The sequence below is a fragment of the Caloenas nicobarica genome, chromosome 3 (assembly GCF_036013445.1).
Source record: "Caloenas nicobarica isolate bCalNic1 chromosome 3, bCalNic1.hap1, whole genome shotgun sequence".
Lineage (NCBI taxonomy): Eukaryota > Metazoa > Chordata > Aves > Columbiformes > Columbidae > Caloenas > Caloenas nicobarica.
This window is the reverse complement of record NC_088247.1, coordinates 52,414,386-52,432,462: the sequence shown is the minus strand read 5'-3', so window position 1 is coordinate 52,432,462 and position 18,077 is coordinate 52,414,386. Positions and strand designations below refer to the sequence as shown.

General features: G+C 39.0%; 1 protein-coding gene across 2 annotated transcripts in view; it reads left to right on the top strand.

The window, feature by feature from the left end:
• The first annotated feature begins 518 nt into the window (after nucleotides 1-518).
• The window catches only part of GOPC (golgi associated PDZ and coiled-coil motif containing), a 28,770-nt gene continuing 11,211 nt past the window's right edge, over nucleotides 519-18,077 (top strand). Inside the window, exons 1-3 of one of the 2 annotated variants that reach the window (XM_065632708.1) lie at nucleotides 519-1,017; nucleotides 14,539-14,703; nucleotides 17,240-17,263. In XM_065632708.1, coding sequence (XP_065488780.1) covers nucleotides 730-1,017; nucleotides 14,539-14,703; nucleotides 17,240-17,263 — 477 coding nt within the window. In that variant the 5' untranslated portion in view covers nucleotides 519-729. The remainder of the gene's footprint in view (nucleotides 1,018-14,538; nucleotides 14,704-17,239; nucleotides 17,264-18,077) is intronic. The other variant, XM_065632709.1, reaches the window with a different exon arrangement.

The window sequence follows — 18,077 nt, the reverse complement described above, 5'->3', positions numbered from 1 at the left end:
TTCAGTTCCACAGTGCAGGGCCTGCGAGGCCCGTGCTGCCAGGTGTCAGTCCGGCGGCAGTGACCCCCCGGGCCCCTTCCCCGCCGGTCCCCGCGGGCACGGCCGGGCCGCCTCCTCGGGGGCAGGCCGCACGCCCCGACACGAAGTCTCAAGTTGAGAAGTGCCAAGTGCAACGTAAAAACGGCGTTTCTCCCGGTGAAAATCTGTGTCTCGCTCGCGCCAGACGCCACGGGCGTTTTCGGGGGGGTTTTTCAGGAGACGAGGGCCGCTGTCCCCTCCGGCCCCTCCCGGCCCGGCCCGCAGCGCCCCCTGGCGGCGCAAGCTGGGGAAGAGCGGCGGCCGCGATCGGGGGTTCGGGGCTCGGCCGTTGCTGCCTGCCGCCGCCTGGAGTTGTGGCAGGCAGCACGAGCCGCGCGCTGCTGCCCGCCGGGCGACGGCGCCCCGCCCCCGCCGCCGCCTGTCAGCGCCGCCGCGCATGCGCGCCGGGCACATTCCTCTGGCTTCCCTGCGTGGCCGCCCCGCGGGAGCCGGGCTCGCTGCCGCCGCCGCTGCCGTGTCCTGCGGGGCGGGAAGGGGCGCGCAGGGCGCGGGCTGCGCGGGGCGGCTGAGGCGGGGTGGGGGCTGAGGCGGGCGGTGCGGGCCCTGCCGGCCCTGCCCTGCCCTGCCCTGCCCTGCCCGGGGCGTGCGAGGGGCGGCGGCGGCGGCGGCAGCGGCGGCGGCAGCGGGAGGATGTCGGCGGCCGGCGGCGGTTCCTGCGGGCCGGGCGCCGCGGCCTGCGGCGGTGCCGCGGCCGGTTCGGCGGCGGGCGGCGGGGTGTCCATGTTCCGCTGGCTGGAGGTGCTGGAGAAGGAGTTCGACAAGGCCTTCGTGGACGTGGACCTGCTGCTGGGCGAAATCGACCCCGACCAGGCCGACATCACGTACGAGGGGCGGCAGAAGATGACCAGCCTCAGCTCCTGCTTCGCCCAGCTCTGCCACAAGGCGCAGACCGTGTCCCAGATCAACCACAAGCTGGAGGTACCTGAAAGGGGGCTGAGGAGGCTTCGGGGGGGGGCGCTGGGGCTCTTGCCGCCGGGGTCGTGCGGGTCTGGGGGCGCGTCCCCCGCTGCGTCCGCCGGGAGGGGTCGGGGTGGCACCGAGAGCCCATCCCGTGTGCCGCGGCCGCTGGGAGCCGTGCTGGGAGCAGCGGGGGGGGGTTAACGTGGCCCCGCGTTTTGGGAGGCTGTGTCCAGCCCCGCGGGATGCGGGCCTGGCCGTGCCCATCCTCTGGTTTTGGTTATTATAGCGTGGGCATGAAGCGATGTGCGCTAAGAAAAAGTTCTCTTTGATGTTGAAAGCAGCAAGCAGTCTTGAGCAACAGATGCCACTGACTGGTGTCCTATTGGCATTAAGTTCCTAGAGAATTTAGAAAGCCTCTTAAAAACAGGGCAGAGACATATGGTCAAGTTACCTAAAGCTTATACTCAGTAGTCAAAATGAGGACATTATTCCTGTTTACAAGTAAATGGAACAGAAGAATGGATTGGAGATAGACTTTGACAGGTCCTCTGGCCCCTTCGTACTCTGAGACAGATCGAATAGCTCTCTGCCCAACTTGGTGTCAGAAAATTAATAGCAGAGATCGTGCATTCTGTGCGGAGAGTAATAACTGTCTTTACTGTTGGAAAGCTTTCTTCGTGCCTAATCTGGAATTTCAGTCAGGTTCGGAAGAAAAACGCATCAGCTGGAGCCAAGCTGGCTGGTGTTGATGCTACTGAAGAGGCAGGGCTGCAGGTCCTGTGGCTTACGCAAGAACTGGAGCATTCTGGCAGGAGATTCTGGGGAACTTTATGGTGATTTTATAACTGCTGTCCAACCCGAGTTGTCTTTGGTTTAGTAGGTGACATAATTTGTCTTGGCCGTAGGTGATGTGAATGTTAACTGCCCTCTTGTCTTTCTGTTACATGTTAGAAGCCTGTCTGTGTCTTCCCTCAGCTTTTCCTTGGGCTAAACCTCTCCAGTTTCTTCAGTATTTCTGTAGGCCATGCTTTCTAGTGTTATATTGTTCTACTAACTTTTAAATAAATGGGTATAAGGGGAAAAACTTCTTCAAAACCATGAAGATAGTTGATTCGTAAGAGCTTCAATAGACAAGGAAACCATGGGATTTCTTTCAGTCCTTTGTGTTATACTTACTATAATAAAGGAGCTTAAGAGTCTTCAAACAGTAACCTGTTCTTCTGAAGTTCTGCCTTGCAGTAGGAAGTAAGTAAATTTGCTTTGGTTTTATTCAGGTTTCTTCCTGGTATGAAGGCATTGTTACGCAAAAAATAATCCATAGGGTTTAACAAAGGATCAGGATATTTCACAGTAGAACAAGGAGCTCATTAAACTAGGAGCTTTTTTCATTGCAGTCTTTATTTCACCAGAATACTTTCTGTAGTGATGTTTATGATATTCTTTGTGTTTATGTTGCTCTGCTGTCATATACATTGTAGCATTGGGTGTGTGTATATGCTATCAAGCTATACAGTAGGCTTAATTGTATAGGCGCAGTAAAATAAGATTTATGAGTTTATAGTAGACAATTGGTATTTATTGCATGTTACACAGGGGTGGTGGGTGTTTTGTACAGACTTGTTAAACAGATGAGTTTTCAGGTTATTTTCAGAGAATGCTTGGTAAATATTTCTTCGAAAAGTAATTTCAAGCTTAGATATTTTGAAAGGAAATAATAAAACTTGGATCCCAAAAGGTATTTTAGTATCTGATTAAAATCGTCAGGGGCACCTTGATAACTAATAGTCTGTGCCTCAATCATGAATGAGTTGAAGAGCAAAGGAACACAGTTCGTAGTTGTAACAGCATAATTATTGTGTAATTGTTTGATAAAAATGATACTGAGAATAGAGTGAATTCTTTACAAGTGAATAAAAAGCCTTTTATTTTGTGAAATATTTTTATTACTGATACTAGTGTTAGGTCTCATACTTATAAAGGAGTTGTCTTTCAAATAGACCTTTAGAAGGTTCTACTATTTTCTTGAAACTTGTTAATTTTAGGACCTCATTATTATTAGAGGCAGAAACTTGAAATGAAAACCGCCATTGAAAATCTCCAAAAGATGGAACTGCTCTGTTGAGAATTAGTGTCTTTTTATGTAAATACATGTCTAGTCAGAAGCCTCAGGGACCAAAATGAAGTACACAGTTACATATTTTGAAAGAAGTTGTTGACATTAATACTGGAGTTCAGGATGTGATCAGTTGATTTACTTTTTTTTTTAATGATGTGTTACTATATTTCATGTAACTTTTAAAATGGCGGTGATTTCTTAATAGCTTACAGTTGTAGCTTCATAGTGCTTGTGCATTTTAATACAAAGCTTTCAACTTGTTCTTAAAAGTGTCATTAGCCATAGTTTACGTAGGTACAAACGCTTATTCAAGCCTAAGTTAAATACATCTTCAGAAGTATGCCCTTATTTGGATTAAAATAATACTTTGACGGAATGTGTCAGTGGCTGTTAACAGCTAAGACTTTACTCCTGCAGCTGCATTTGCCTGCTGTTGCCTTACTGAATGAGAGATTATTTTCTAAAAGAAAATCAAATTCATAATAAATTATTAATATCATTCTGTTGATTGTGAGTTCCATTTCCTTGACCAGAATTGTTGGTTCTTATTATAGTATTACAGACAAGAATAAGACAAGCAGTTCAGACTTTGATTTATCAACTGTATCAGCTTAATATGCATTCTCTGATCAATACAATTACTTTTAAGAGACACAGCTTACGTTGGTTTGGTGGATGGAAGCTCTTGCTGTAGGACTTTGATGCAAAGAACATTTTGGCGTCATTGTTGTATACATACTGCTAAAGAGATGAGTCAAGGCAAAATATTGTATGAGGGATGTTTCTAAATAGTGAAAGTGTTCCAGGGAGATGGTAGTTTCCAAAGAGAGAGTTACCTGCTGCCAATTCAGAGGTAAGTTATTTTTAGAAGGAACCTGAAGATATGCAGATGCTCAGTAGATGTATGCATATAGTTACTTGTGCTTGAGGGTGATGAAAGGTTATAAACATACTGCTGTGCTAATAACATTTGCAGTCCTAAATTAAACTACTTAAACCAAAGGGGAGGAGGATTTGGTTTTGTATTTATCCTGCTGGTCACAGTAGGACAAAGTTAAATTAAGTAGCCTATCAGAATTTTTTAAAAAAGTGTTAGATGATAGAAGCCACTGTCTTTTCTGAGATCAGCATCACTTAGAATAATGTACTGAACGAATGAAGGAGTGTATCTTGATGCTTGATGAACAGCAAGGTCCTCAGACTGTTAGAACAAAAGGAGATGACAGCCATTTTAAAGGCGATTTTTGCCATGCTTTGTCTCTCAGAAAGCATTATAAATCATCAGATGCAGGCTGGCAGTTGGTGTGTGAGATTTCAGTAGATTTTTAATTGAAAGTTCATAGGATTTATTTTTCCTGTTTGACTGTCACTTCAGGTGAAAAAATTAAATTATGCTGACTGTGACATTATCTAAATTTCCATTTAAAAAAATAAAAGTTGTGTACAGTGGAATTTTGTAGAAGTAAAAGAACTAGGTTAATGTGCCAATAAAAACTAAGCTTGACTTTAACTCTGGCACTTTGACTGCCAATCTGATTCTGTAGTTTTAAATGAACGAGCTAGAAAGGAATGTCTGGTAGAGCACACCCTGTGTCTTGGCAGTTGTGTTAAGCCAATGTACATGTTGAAGTTAAGGAAAACATTTTAGTATATGTCTATGTAGTTACTCGTATATGTAGTTTTATGGTCTTCATGAACTTGGAATCAGTTAGCAGGTTTAGAGGAACATGTTTCTGTAAGCTGAATTCTTCTGTAGGTAACTTGTTACTGTATCAGTTAAAGTATATGTAGTATTATGTAGGTAATCTGAAGATCCTTATTAAAAAGAAATCTGAAAACCAAAAAAACCCTAAACGTAGGTGACTTTATATGAATGGTGACTTTTTGTAAAGTGAGTCCATCTTATGGAGCACACTGCAGAATTGTAGTCCTGCTTTCTTCTTTAGCAGTACTTTTTAAACAAAGGTAGGACTATATACCTTCTTATGAGGGTCGTTTGGGTTTTCTTCCTTTCTCTCCTTTGCCTTGTAGTGAGAAATGCACCTCTTGAAGCCCAAGATACTTCTTTTCCCCATGACAGGTGCGGCTATAAAACTGGGAGCGTAGTTGCAATAACCTTGTGAGAAAAGTAAGTTGTTTAAATTTTTTCAAATGTCATAAAAATGTCCAGTATTTACTGAGATGTTATATATTAACTACACTTTTAACTCTGAATACTTTTTCTGTTTTGGAATAGAAATCTGTTGGTACTAGATAGAATGTGGTCTTTTGGAAAATCAGTTGAAAGAGATTTGATCCAGCTATTGTTATATCCTAAAACGTGAAGTTTTCAGATATTTGAGAAGTGGAAGTACAGGTTTGCATAAATTTTCCACTTGGCTTATATGCTAAATTGACATTAGTTTGATACATATAAGCTCTTTCACAATAATTACACCCTTTTTAAAGGGGTCACCTCTACTTAATTAATATTTTCCTGTATCAGAAGTCCTGGAATTCTGTATAGTTTTAACTAGCTTACTTTAGTTTCGGTCAGCATGCAGTAAAGTGTTTTCTTTTTTTCTGTCTCATTTGTTGGGAGCTGCCAAAAAAAGTGTTAGGGAAACCGGTATTTTAGTTTATATTTCTTAGTTTTATTTACTGAATTATGTTGCCTAGTTTGTGTGACTTTCAAAATAATGGCAATAATGAAACTACCAATATGATGTCTAAAAATGGATTTGTGTCTCCTTAATAAACAAGTAGAAGCATGGGCATACCTGAAAAAAAAAGTCTCTGTGAAGCAGACAGAAATTTGGCACTGCCAACAAAGTGTAGAAGCAGTGGTTTTAAAAAAAAAGTGATTTGTGCTTCTCTAAGTAGGTGCAAATAGAACAATACAGTCAAATACAAGGTAAAACAGTGGCAAGAAACAGTACGTAAAGCAAAGAGAAAACAGTAATAGGTTGCTGCAGAACAAGTATTTTAATGATAGTGATGAAAAAGATCAGTGACTGGCATTTAAATGTGGGTTGATGTATCCATTTATACAAATGGCAACAAAATGTTTAAGATGCTTTATATGTGTTATTATTAAATTATCTTTTAATCATTGGGAGGAGAAGTGTGCTAATAATTACATATCCAGAATGGTCTTCAGCAGAGAAGATAAAAATAAGATGAATGCTGTTTTGTATCCTTTTAATTTGCTGACCAGTCTTCTGAATGTTTTGTCAGGGCTAGAATGGAATCTGAGAAGTGGAGCAATTAATTTGTAGGTATCTCGTGTGCTTTTGTATTCATTTTGGAACATATAAAAGGTGAAGTAAATGAATTTATGATTCATTTATGCATTCAGTTTCTTATACTGCATTTTTACCGAGTCTGCTTACATAGCTACACTACTGTCGTGTTTACCTAGGGAGGCAGTAATTAGAATTTTTTTCACATTCTTATTAGCCACATCGTAAAGTCCTCTTTGTTAAATTTAAAGCTATAACTAAAAAGTTACATATGCCCTTTTTAGGGTCACAATAATAGTGAAATAAAGGCTTTTAATTTAACTTAAAAAACTGTAAGTACAGCCTTTTAAAGTAATTTCCAGAAACAGGCTAGTCATTTTCATCATTGACAAGTGGTGAGTGTTCTTTGGTTGTGTTGAAATCAGGGGTTTTTATCAACAAGGATTATGGTTCCCCAGTGTATCATTTCTTCAGAAACTTGCATTTTGCACAGTGCTGTCACATTGTTTAGCTTTGCAAGGAGCATGGTGAGATTAATGAGGTTCTGGTCTGTTTGATAGTTTCTCATTCAAACCAGTCCATTAAACTTAATAGGGTCGTTTGGGAAGCTGCAGCAAATGCTGATTAATGGGCAGAAAGAATCAGATAGTCTGGACTTAGGAAGAGTTGAGTGTTCTTGTGTTTCGAAGAGCTGTAGTCAAAGTGGTGCTGGAATAATGCTGGTGAGTTAACCAAGATGACATTCTTTCAGCAATTAGAGAAACGTAATACTGAGGAGTTTAAGTACTTCATAGCTAGGGCTGATGCCAAAGTTAGGTGTCCTCATGAGAACGCATTAGTCTGTGGGCTGCGTGGTTCATAACTGCGCAACAGGCTCTGTTGTTGTTGAACCAGCACCATTGCGTATCTGGTGTCTCTGAGTGTGTTTAGGCCTCAGGCTGTAGGAGCTACAGCTGTCATGTCCTGAAAAATTGTTTTCTATCCTGCAGTTGTGTAATCTTACTGGAACACTTAGGAATAATGACTTCATTGTTTGTAAAGTATAATAATTTTTTTAACTTACTTTTGCCTTTAAGCAATGTTTCTGTCTTTAAAAAAATGCCCCTAAAATGTAATGTTAAGCAAATATTCTAGTGTTGTATATTGATGTTTACGTTGCTTTTTGTTGTGCATATACTGGGGCAGATGCTACAGCGTAATTGCAGTGTTGTAGTGTGCTCTTTTCTGTTTCATGATCGTAGATACTTCAGCCTTTAAATTGGAAGATTGATAGTCCTGGTCAGGAGTGACTGTTTAAATACATAAACACATATGTTGGTAACTTTCTGGAGTCTAGCATAAATTACATGAAGATACAGTGCTAAAGAAGTAAAAATGCCTCCTGTACTTTGTCTATTAATTTGGTTTAATCCCACAGCAAGATGCATAAGCACCTCTCGTAAAATGGCTCTTAAAATACATATACAGGAGGTGTTTTATTGGTAACAGAATCAATGGAGCTCGTGAAATCTCACTTCCTACTGATTTGTGGGGAATGATTTGTGGAGCACTTTCTCAAGTCACTAAGACCTTCTGATTCAGGCACTCCCTGTTCTCTCCGGTGATCTGCAAGTTCCCACGCCACAGCATCCTTCGCCTTTTCATCTACCTGCAGGTTTGGTCAGCTGGCAGCAGCAGAGTCTCCAGCTCAGAGCCGCACGTGTGGTAACCAGCCACCCACCAGGCTGTTTGCCCTTGTCTCTGGAAGGATTAAACAAACTAGCTGAGGTCTGACTCTTCCTCTTTTTTCCTTCTGTGAGGCCACTCATCTGTCACTCCTACTAGCAGCTGTTTTGCGCAAAACTTAGGTATTGTAGGAACTTTAATCATATGCACACCTTAACCCATCTAATGGATTTTTCTGAATCTTGAAAATGGATTCAATTCAAATCAGCAGGGAGAGAAGGCAAAATAGGGAGAAACGTACACATACAGATAAAACGATGACACTAGGAAACTAAGATAGAAATGGTGAAATGTTACCAGTTGTGTGTGGTGGTCTTTTTTTTTTAAATTGCTAGTCTGCTTGTGTTTGATGTTTCTTGAAGGCCTGGCTGCTGGCCTTTAGAGATTATATGGTGGGAAAAAAAAAAAATCTTTCATTTTAAAAAGACAGTTTTCAGACCTTTATGAGTTTAGAAGGTTTGGTATGAGAATGAATTAGGTGTACCCAAAAGACCTATGAAAGGAGAATGAAAAAAATCTTTAAAGAATATTTGCTACTTTGAAGGCACTTGCTAAGCACTTGCCTTATGACTTTTAGCCACTGGAGGCTGATAATACAATGGAAATTTTTGTATATATCTAGCTTTGCTTTGCTGAAAAATCTGCATGTTTTCTAATATGTCCATTATGCTTAGTCTTTTTTTGAGCTAGAAATTGATATACTGAAAACTGTATTTTACAAGCCTCAAAAAGCATTAATTACATTTTTATGTTGAGGTGATTCAGGTCTTCCTCTCATTTTTATTTGGTGTAGTGAAAAATGCCACTGACTTGTAGGATTATTCAGGACCATGACCTGGCTTTCCAGTTCAGCTTGGCTGTATTTTGAGTCTTCATGTCTGGACAATGGATAAGTCTTAGATATTTTTTCATATCTATTAGGTCGAATAAAACTCTTGTCTGTACTGCAGAAATTATTGGAATGGTAGCTCAGAAAATGAAAAAGCTCTGCCCAAAGCTAAAAACATTGCCATTATTTTATCTGACGATGCCATCTCTGTGTTTTCCCCCAGCCCCGCTACGACTGGTTTCACTTCCAGTAGTGAGAGGCAGATTATTTCCTGTCAACATGGTATGTTAGTCACCGTCATCCCACTTTCTGAAGTTTTCTCAGTCTGTGTGTGCTCCTCGTGATGCCTTAGATCTCAGAGGTTGCGATATTGCCATTTCCCAATGCCCCATTCAGGCAGCGATGGTTATGAGAGATGGCAACTTGTGGTTTTAGCCTGCCATCTGTCTGCTTCCTGTTGTGCCGGTCTGTTCGTAAATACCTCTGTATTTGTACTTTGTTTTAAAGTTACATTTATTCATTTTTTTCGTGTATTTACATTGTAAGTTGTTCAGGGCAAGGTTCACGTTTTTATTCTTTACTATGTATAAGCTTATCCTAGGTTGAGTATGGCCCTGAGATCTTACAGAAATAAATGATTTTTGGGTAGTTATTCTAATGCTCACTTTTCTATGAAAAATGTACAGATGGATGAATGAATATTTCTTCTGGGAGTTCAGACCATCATATGAAAAAAATTATATGATACAAAATATAGGGAGGACAACTCAATGATATTACTTTGTTCTAAGGCTCCTAATGAAAAACACTAGTTAAGACTTTAAGAACTCCATTACTGTAAATGCAATCAATCCTAGCATTTAAGCTGACATTTATCGTCATCTTAAAATACATATTTAGCATAAGATCATTTATAACAAACACAACTCTTTTATAAATCATAATGGCTTGAACAGGAAATAAGAACTGTTGATTAAAAACAGAAGGACGTTATGTCTGGACTGTTTTGCCTAGAGGTTGTTCTTTATCATTATTTTTGCAATAGTATTTTTGAATGCTCTGCGGAATAAGTATTTGCCTGTTGCTTAACACCATGATTTATTTTCTTTCGTCTCCCATGGCTGGGGGGGAGGAGTAATTCTTGAGTTATTTCAATTGAAATTTGGTTTTAATTTTCATAGGTATAAGATCTCTGTGAGATCTGAATAACCTGTTAAATGGCAAGATATGCCCCAAATTGGGTAAATCTTTAACCTTTCAAAATTATTCTTTTGGTATCATCCATGTGTTAGATTGTTTGGAAGATAGATGTCGAGTTTTACTACTTGATTAATTTGACCCAATTTAGAGTTTAGGGGTAGCTTGATTATAGACTAATGTGATAATCTGAAGCAGAAGCTCTTTCTGAACTGTCATATGTTTACTTGTACTTTGTGGAAGAAAAAAACCCACACTTATGGAATTACCTTTTTTTCCCGTAGCCTCAGACAGGTCAGACCAGTCTTAAAGGTTGGTTTGTGTTTTTATTCAGAACAGTGAGGAGGAAAAAAGTTAAGAAACCAATGAGTGTGTCTTGTATAGTTGACAGCATGTGGATTGTAATTCTGACAGTAAATACAAAGAAATTAACAATTATTGATAAATTGGATGACAGTCTTGAATAAGGTAATTGAGAAAAATAAGGGATTCTGTCAGTAATGCTGTTCTTTATCTCTTAGTCTTTTCCATGCTGACTCATTTACGTAACTTCTCTCAGTTCTCAGCAGCCAGTGTTGAACTGAAGCATTTCTCAGAACAGTGCAGGAAAAGTTGGTGATTGTTCTCCGTGACAAGAGGGGTGGAGAAAGTGGAGCATGGAAACGAGATCTGACTTCCTTTAATAAAGAAGAAACTTGGTTATGTTCTAGTTGATTTCATTAACCTTTGGCTTCCATTGCAAGGCCCAGACCAGGCATTTCCCATTGCCATTAGCACCAAATTCCAGTTATGGACCTTGGTCTGAGAAAAGTATCCAAGACTTCAGTGGGTCAGAGACAAATGAGCATATCTCAAAAGGCATTGACCTTGTCAAGACATGTCAGAATAAAAGGAAAAAAGAGCTGTGCAAATTCTATCTCTCTCGTGTCCTCTCTGCTCGATTTTTCTAGGGCTAGATGTACATTTTCATGATTAAATCATAATTCCATGAGCCACAGTCAGGTCCTACTACTAACCAACCGTGCGTTGCCTGGGGCATAGATTCACAAAGGAGTTAGCAGAGAGAAGCTCAGGGGTTACCTTGGAGTGTGAAACTTGCTGATGTGTGATAACTGCTAATCTGCACAGTTGTATACTGCTCTAAATACAGAAGAGTTCCTCTTTTGGCTGAATTGGCAAGTCGGTGCCAAAGGGTGTTATGAAAGTAAACACACTACCTTATCTTCAACCTCTGCCCTTTATTGTTTGCTAATCAAAGTTTCTCTTCTCTATTTGTTGTTTGGTGGCTCTTCCAAAGCTCTACTAACCATGAAGTTCAATGGTTTCTTGTGCACGGATGTTCATGATTTCTGTCCCAGCTGGCTTCTCCACAAATTCAAGAGCAGTTGCAGGTGACCTGCATCTTTCCTTCAACGATCTTGTTGGAGAGTACATCCAAAAAGCTACCAAATAAAGGATTTATATAGTTGCTTATGCAACATTAATTTACCCTCATTGTGCTTATTCTTGTATGTGGGTGTCACATTTGCCAGCTTCCAGTCAACCGGGGCCTCCCTGGTTAGCCAGGTCTCCTGATAAATGATGAAAAGTGGCTTGGTGAGCACCTCCACCAGCTCCCTCAGCACCCTTAGGTGGATCCCATCTGGCCCCATAGACTTGTGCACGTCTAGGTGATGTAGCAGGTCGCTAACCATTTCCCCTTGGATTATTTGGGCTTCATTCTGCTCTTTAACTGTGCCTTCCAACTCAGGGGGCTGGGTGCTCCTGCCTCTTTGTTATGGATGATGCTCCTGGATGGAATGGCCTTACCGATAGTTGTTGTTTGTGCTCGTCATTTCATCTGCTGTCTCTGTCCCCCCCTCTGTTTTTTACTGAGTATCTTTGAATGTAGAGGTATTGAATTTCCAGTGGTCTTTCTATATTATTCCTTTATAACGTGAGCGAGGGAGTAGATAAAAACCAGTGCTAATAAGAGTAACATAAAGGAGAATTAAGGGAGCTGGCCAAACTGAGAAAGGCTGAACTTCTATGAAATAGTTTAAAGATTTATCAGCCTTCATAGAAGTAGATTATAAGATTTGGAACCAGCTTACTGTGTTTGTTTTTTGGTGTGACTCTTGCATTTGCATCTGCTCCTGTGGTAGGTTTATGACTTTTTGTAATGTGTAAATAGATTACTTCCACGATGTGCACTCATACCATTTCTCATCTTGCTCTCTCTATTAAAACAACAGGATAAAAATTTAAATCCTAGGTCATATGCAATATGCACTGTCCTTTTTTTTTTTTTTAAATTATTAATTTGACAGACTTTTTGTCATCCCTTTGGAGCATTATTCATGTCACAAAACTGGTAGCCATCATTCTCTCTGCTTTGTATGTGGAAATAAACTTCCCCACTCCCTGAACTCTGTTCTGTCCCTTATATGCCATTCTCTACCAGGTGAGACTGGACCGTGTTCGATTGGTGTATTTTATCTTTTCGTCCACTGTCTGCTTATCCAGGGTTTCAAATTAGAGTGGATGAGTGGTTTTGTGTTTGTGTATGTATTTAAAAAAAAAAATTAAAAGTTCCTGTGTGAGCTGTTAGTACCTATTTGAAAGGAGGAGGACATTAGTGGGATTTTTTTAGTAGAAGTCATATCACTATACATTATATATAATAATACTAATAATAATGCAGTAGTAATGTTATACATTATATGAAATTGTGACTGGGTCAAACTGTGCCTTCAATATTAAGGTCTCAGTAGCCTGCTGTGTACTATATCATCATCTCTTAAGCTGGCAATGCCTTTTTGCTACTTTCAGGTGTGTGTTTGCTTTAGTTTGAGGGTAGATAATTCATAGCAGAGAGATTTTAGCAGTGGCTGGTTACTGGGGAGAATACAAGTTTGTGAGGAATTAATTTCTCTAAAATTATATGAATTTGTAGTATTTTAAATATTGTCTCACTGTGGATGGCAATTTCTGCTTTAGAGTTCTGCGAGACTTTACAAATTATTCAAGTTTTTTCATCACTCCACGAGATAGAAGGTGGAAATGCTTGCAGCCCTGTTCCTGGACAAAAAGTAAATGCTCACCTGGTCTGTCGAGGCTCCATCTAAGCAGGCAGAGAGGTGATTCTGTGCCGTGCTGGGGAGCCTGGTCTGGAATCAGCAGAGTTCCTGGGCAGGGTGTCTCCCACCCTCGCGTCTTGGAGACGTGGGACGGGAAGGGAGGTCATTCTCTGAGGCCGCAGCAAGCTGGAGATTGGCTTGTCCCATCTCATCAAATTGCACTCTAATTTAGGTGCGCTGAATCACCTCTGGAAGGACCTATTTATGCCTGATAATTATGCTGGAAGCTTAAGGAGGCTGTCCATCTAAATTATGTACCTAAAGTTAGACCCAGTCACTACCACCCCCTGACAGTCAAATCCTTCTTTTTTTTTTTTTAACTGATACAGACATAAGACAGTGATTTATGAAGTTGAATGGAGTGAGTGTTGGCTTGCAATTTGATACTCATTGTGAATTTGAACGTTAGTCTAATATAATGTTAAAATATCTAAAAATACCCTGCTTTAATAGGAGAGGGTTTTACTGAAGAATTAGGGGCTTTTCCATTTTGCTTCTCAGTTCCAAATTTTTGGAAGCAAAAATGTAATCTGGGAATTTACCTAAAATGCCACTGAGATAAACTTCTGTATTTTTTGAGCAAATAGTAGTTTTAAAGCTTGTATGAATGTAGTTTATCTTCGAAAATGCTACTTGAATGTGAGGATAACAAGTAATCTGGGAAACATGTTAGAACTTGTTCTTTTATTCCTGATATAAACATTACAACTAAACTGTATTTTAAATGTTTCAAAACCCTTTTTTTTTTTTTTTTTTTTTTTGAGCTAATAACTATTCATGGTTTTCTACAAGCACATTTTAGGGGCATGTTAATTCATGGCTTCCGATTTGCCCACCTTATTTTATTTCAGTTAAGCTGTTAACAATAGACCAGTTGTAAACTCTATTATTTGGTTTCAGCATTGCATTAATAATTGTAATTTTACTTTGATCAATATTTTTTCAGTAAGATAAATAATTCAATAAGTTTTAAATTGTGTTTACTTGGCTGTGGTTGGAAATCCTGTTGTAGGCTTCATGCCAGTGCCCTGTTTCGCAGTGGATATCCGCACCAGATATTGTTGTCTGCGTGAGAAAACAATAACTACTGTTGCTTTGAGCAGTACAGTTGTTTAATGCTGGGTCTGTGGATGAATGAATTTGATGGCAGTTGGGGAGAAGAGCGTGAAAATGTTCCGGTGCTTAAGTTGGACTACAGAGGAACTTGTACTCTTATCTGTATTACACCATGTGTAGCATATGTGTGCCAGCAAATAATGAGCCTGTGTATCACAGTTATGATGAGCTCATTTAATCATTGCTTTAATTACTGTGATGGATTATGTCTTCCAGGCACAGTTAGTTGATCTGAAGTCTGAACTGACAGAAACACAGGCCGAGAAAGCAGTATTGGAAAAGGAAGTGCATGATCAGCTTTTGCAACTCCACGCCGTTCAACTTCAGCTACATGCCAAAACTGGCCAGAGTGTTGATTCTGGAGCTATTAAGGCAAAACTGGTGAGTATGCAGGCCAGAACGGAGGATTATGTTTTACTTTTCCCTCTACTGGTTGAAGTTCTTCCTTGGAAGGTGCTAGTAAGCTGGTTACAAATTTTCACATTAAAAATGTTAGAGAGAGTTAAATTTTCTTTTTTAAATAACATTCTACCATTGGTTGTTAGCAACCATTAAAATTAACATAAATAACATCAGAGTACTGAATAGGAATTTAAGAAGTTGTTCTTACATAAACCACTTATAATGGTTTCTAAAGAGTAAAATCAGAAAATAATATTGGTGGTTTATAAAGCTTTTCTGGAGAAAGAAGTTGCAAAAGATAATAGCTTACAGTATAAAAATACAAGCAAATCTTAAAAAAGCCTAGAGTGAGGTAAGTCTATTGTTTTTATTGTAGTTATACTCTTATCAGAATAAGAAGGGAATTATTTTGCAGTGCAGAGAGAGGGTAGTTGGCATCACAGTCCTCTCTCTGTCATTCTTTCTCTTTAAGAACACTGCAGATGCATCTATGGTACTATCCATTGCTACATGCAGCAGATTGTCATAAAATAATTCAATAAATCACTGATAACTTTGTATGGTATGTTTTTTAGAAACTTGGACCTCTACAAAGCCCACCAAAGTTAACGATAATTAATCTGTGCAGTTAGCTGGCATTGACTCATAACCAGAGTGTAGTCCACCTCGTTACTAGCCATGGCACAGATTCAGGCTTTAATACTGGTACTTTTTAAGTTAGAAAAATAATGTTGTATAGATTGTGATTTGTAAGTGTTGGCAATAATCAAAGTCTAGCTCTCTGGCTGTTTTTCAAATCGCTTTACAGATTGGTTCCAAATACCTAGTGCTAACGTGGAACATTAGATTAGTCTCCTGTGCTATTTTGTCCCATTAATTAATGTATAATAAACCACAGTAATAGACTATGAGGCTTAAAGGCTATCTAGGCTAATCGCTGAATACCAGGAGTAACCTGAATTCTTCCTGTTTCAGATCCAAAAGCTGTAATTCAATTAGAGCTATGTTTCTTGATCTGCATACTTGCTTATTCAGTATAAGAGTAAAGTTTTGTGGATTGTCTGCATGTAATTTATTCTGTATTGAATTATAGCTTAAGCATGGCGAAGTTTCTTTAGAGCTGTTAACAATTTTTATGGCTTTGTAAATAAGTATTAGTTAAATATCACCACCATGTTGTGTTAGGCTGCAGATTTATATGTAGTAATTTTTTTAAGTCAACACATCACTGTGAGTGATTTCAGTCTCTAAATTTTATTAGTGAGGCTTAACTTCTGAGTGACATAAAGAGTAATGCTTTTAACCTTTTTGTTTCTCCTTACCTTGTTATAAGCAATTTCTAAAGATATGCTAAGTCTCCATGCTATTGACAGCAGTCTTTTTTCCCACAGGTGACCATAAATATGCTTTACTTGCATTATTTCCAATTTTATCTGTGTTGAAGTTGAATTTATTAACAGTCTAGAGTGACATTCTTTCCTTAATTCCATTTAGTTCCTCCCTTTTTATAAACATGAGGGCTAATCTTTTGCATTTGCTTTAATCTGCTTTTAGGGATATCATAGTTCTAATGGACAGAAACTCACTTTTAAACTGTTCTAGATACAGAAAGCTATAAAGTGTGGGCAGCTTGAACAAGCAAAACTGAAGCTGCTTAAAAGACAATAAAATGGGAAGTCTGAGTTTTAGGCAGATGAAAACTGTGGTGCTGATCTGGCAGTCAGAAAGCCTCTGAGGGCAAAGAGGGACTGCGGCAACAGGATATGTGAAGGGGAAATAAAATTCTGTCCAAGTTAACTTCCTGTTTGCTTTGGTAACAACCACCACTCTTTTGTACATAGACTCGGCATAAATGTATATTCTGCAAACTGTAAAATTGTACATAGTGGTGAACTTAAGACATTTTAAAATGTCTCCAATTGCTAAGCAATTTATAACATCATGTAGTTTAGGCTGCCTCCCTCTTTAGGAGTGATGTATCTGCTTAGTTCAGGCACAATAACTCCTCCTTTGTAAGAGTATAAAGTTACCTAGTGGATTTTTTTTTGAGTTTTGCAGTTGATATATCTTTTTTTGCTACTTCTCTCTGTCCTTTATGCCCCTTTTATAATACATAATTTGTTATTCTTTCTGAAAGGGAAAAAAAAAATCTATCTGTATAACAGATGTTGTATTGCAGAATGTATTTTCTATTATACTTTCAAAACTGCTTTCATGCATTTCACGTTATCTTGCTATTCTTTATAGAGATTCTTGGTATTTTAGGATAAAGCATTATTTTCAATAGTACAATAAGGTTAATTTTTTTAGTAACATTTTTAATAACTTTCACTGCAAAATACCAAAATGGCTGCTAAGTACAATTATAATAGTATGCTTGCTCTTTGTGCCTTCTAATGAAATACACAATCTGCTGGTAAATTTCTTTTGTAATAACTCATTTATGTTATTGCATTTTCTTGAAGTTTCTATTGCCTATTTCTCTAACTATGGAACTCTTTTCTTCTGTCTTAAGTCTGTCCTTTCTGTGGATGAAATGGTAAGTATGCTGATTGCCTTTTTTATGTTTAAGCAGTGCTTTTGATTTTTTCTTTTTTACTTTTTTTTGCAACAGCTTCTATATGTTGGTCTCAGAAACTGGCAAAACAGATCTGACTTCTTCCTGTCAACTGGCAAGATGCCATGTAAAGAATTTTCTTTGCATTTTAGTTTTCCTTTTCTAGTTTTGGTGCCCTCTTTCATAAGTCTGTGTGTGTTTTATTTATTATTGTTACAGCTAATTTGAGGTTATATCTAGTAAGTGACATTCCGAAAGATTGTTCTGGCAGTATCTCAAAAATTTTTAAGGTGTTACACAATTTCTAAAGCATAAGCACCATACACATCTATCAATGTGATATGAAGTATTTTATTTATTGTGTTTTTAAAAAAATCCTGTCAACTTTTCCTTGTTTTCCCTATTTTCCATTCTCTTAATGGACATTATTTGATATGATTTACTGGCTTGTATAACAGCCCAAAGCATATAAACTCAATAGTAAAAGCATATGAACTCAGTAATACATAGGTAAGAAGAAAAAGTGATGCAAAGTTAACTTTTGTCTTTCAGTCTTTCATGCTGATAGACTTGAAAGGTTTTCAAACAGCTTTTCTACTTTTATTGTGTTATATGCCTCATGATCGTTACTCAGTATTTGTTCTTTGAAAAGCCACAGGATAGCTGGTAACTGTAAGCTTTGATGTTCAACGTTGCAGTTGCATTTTTGGTTTGGTGGGGTTTTTTATATTACCAACAGAAAATATAGTTTGTTCCGTTTTGCAGAATGTGTACAATACTATGAACACTAGAAAAC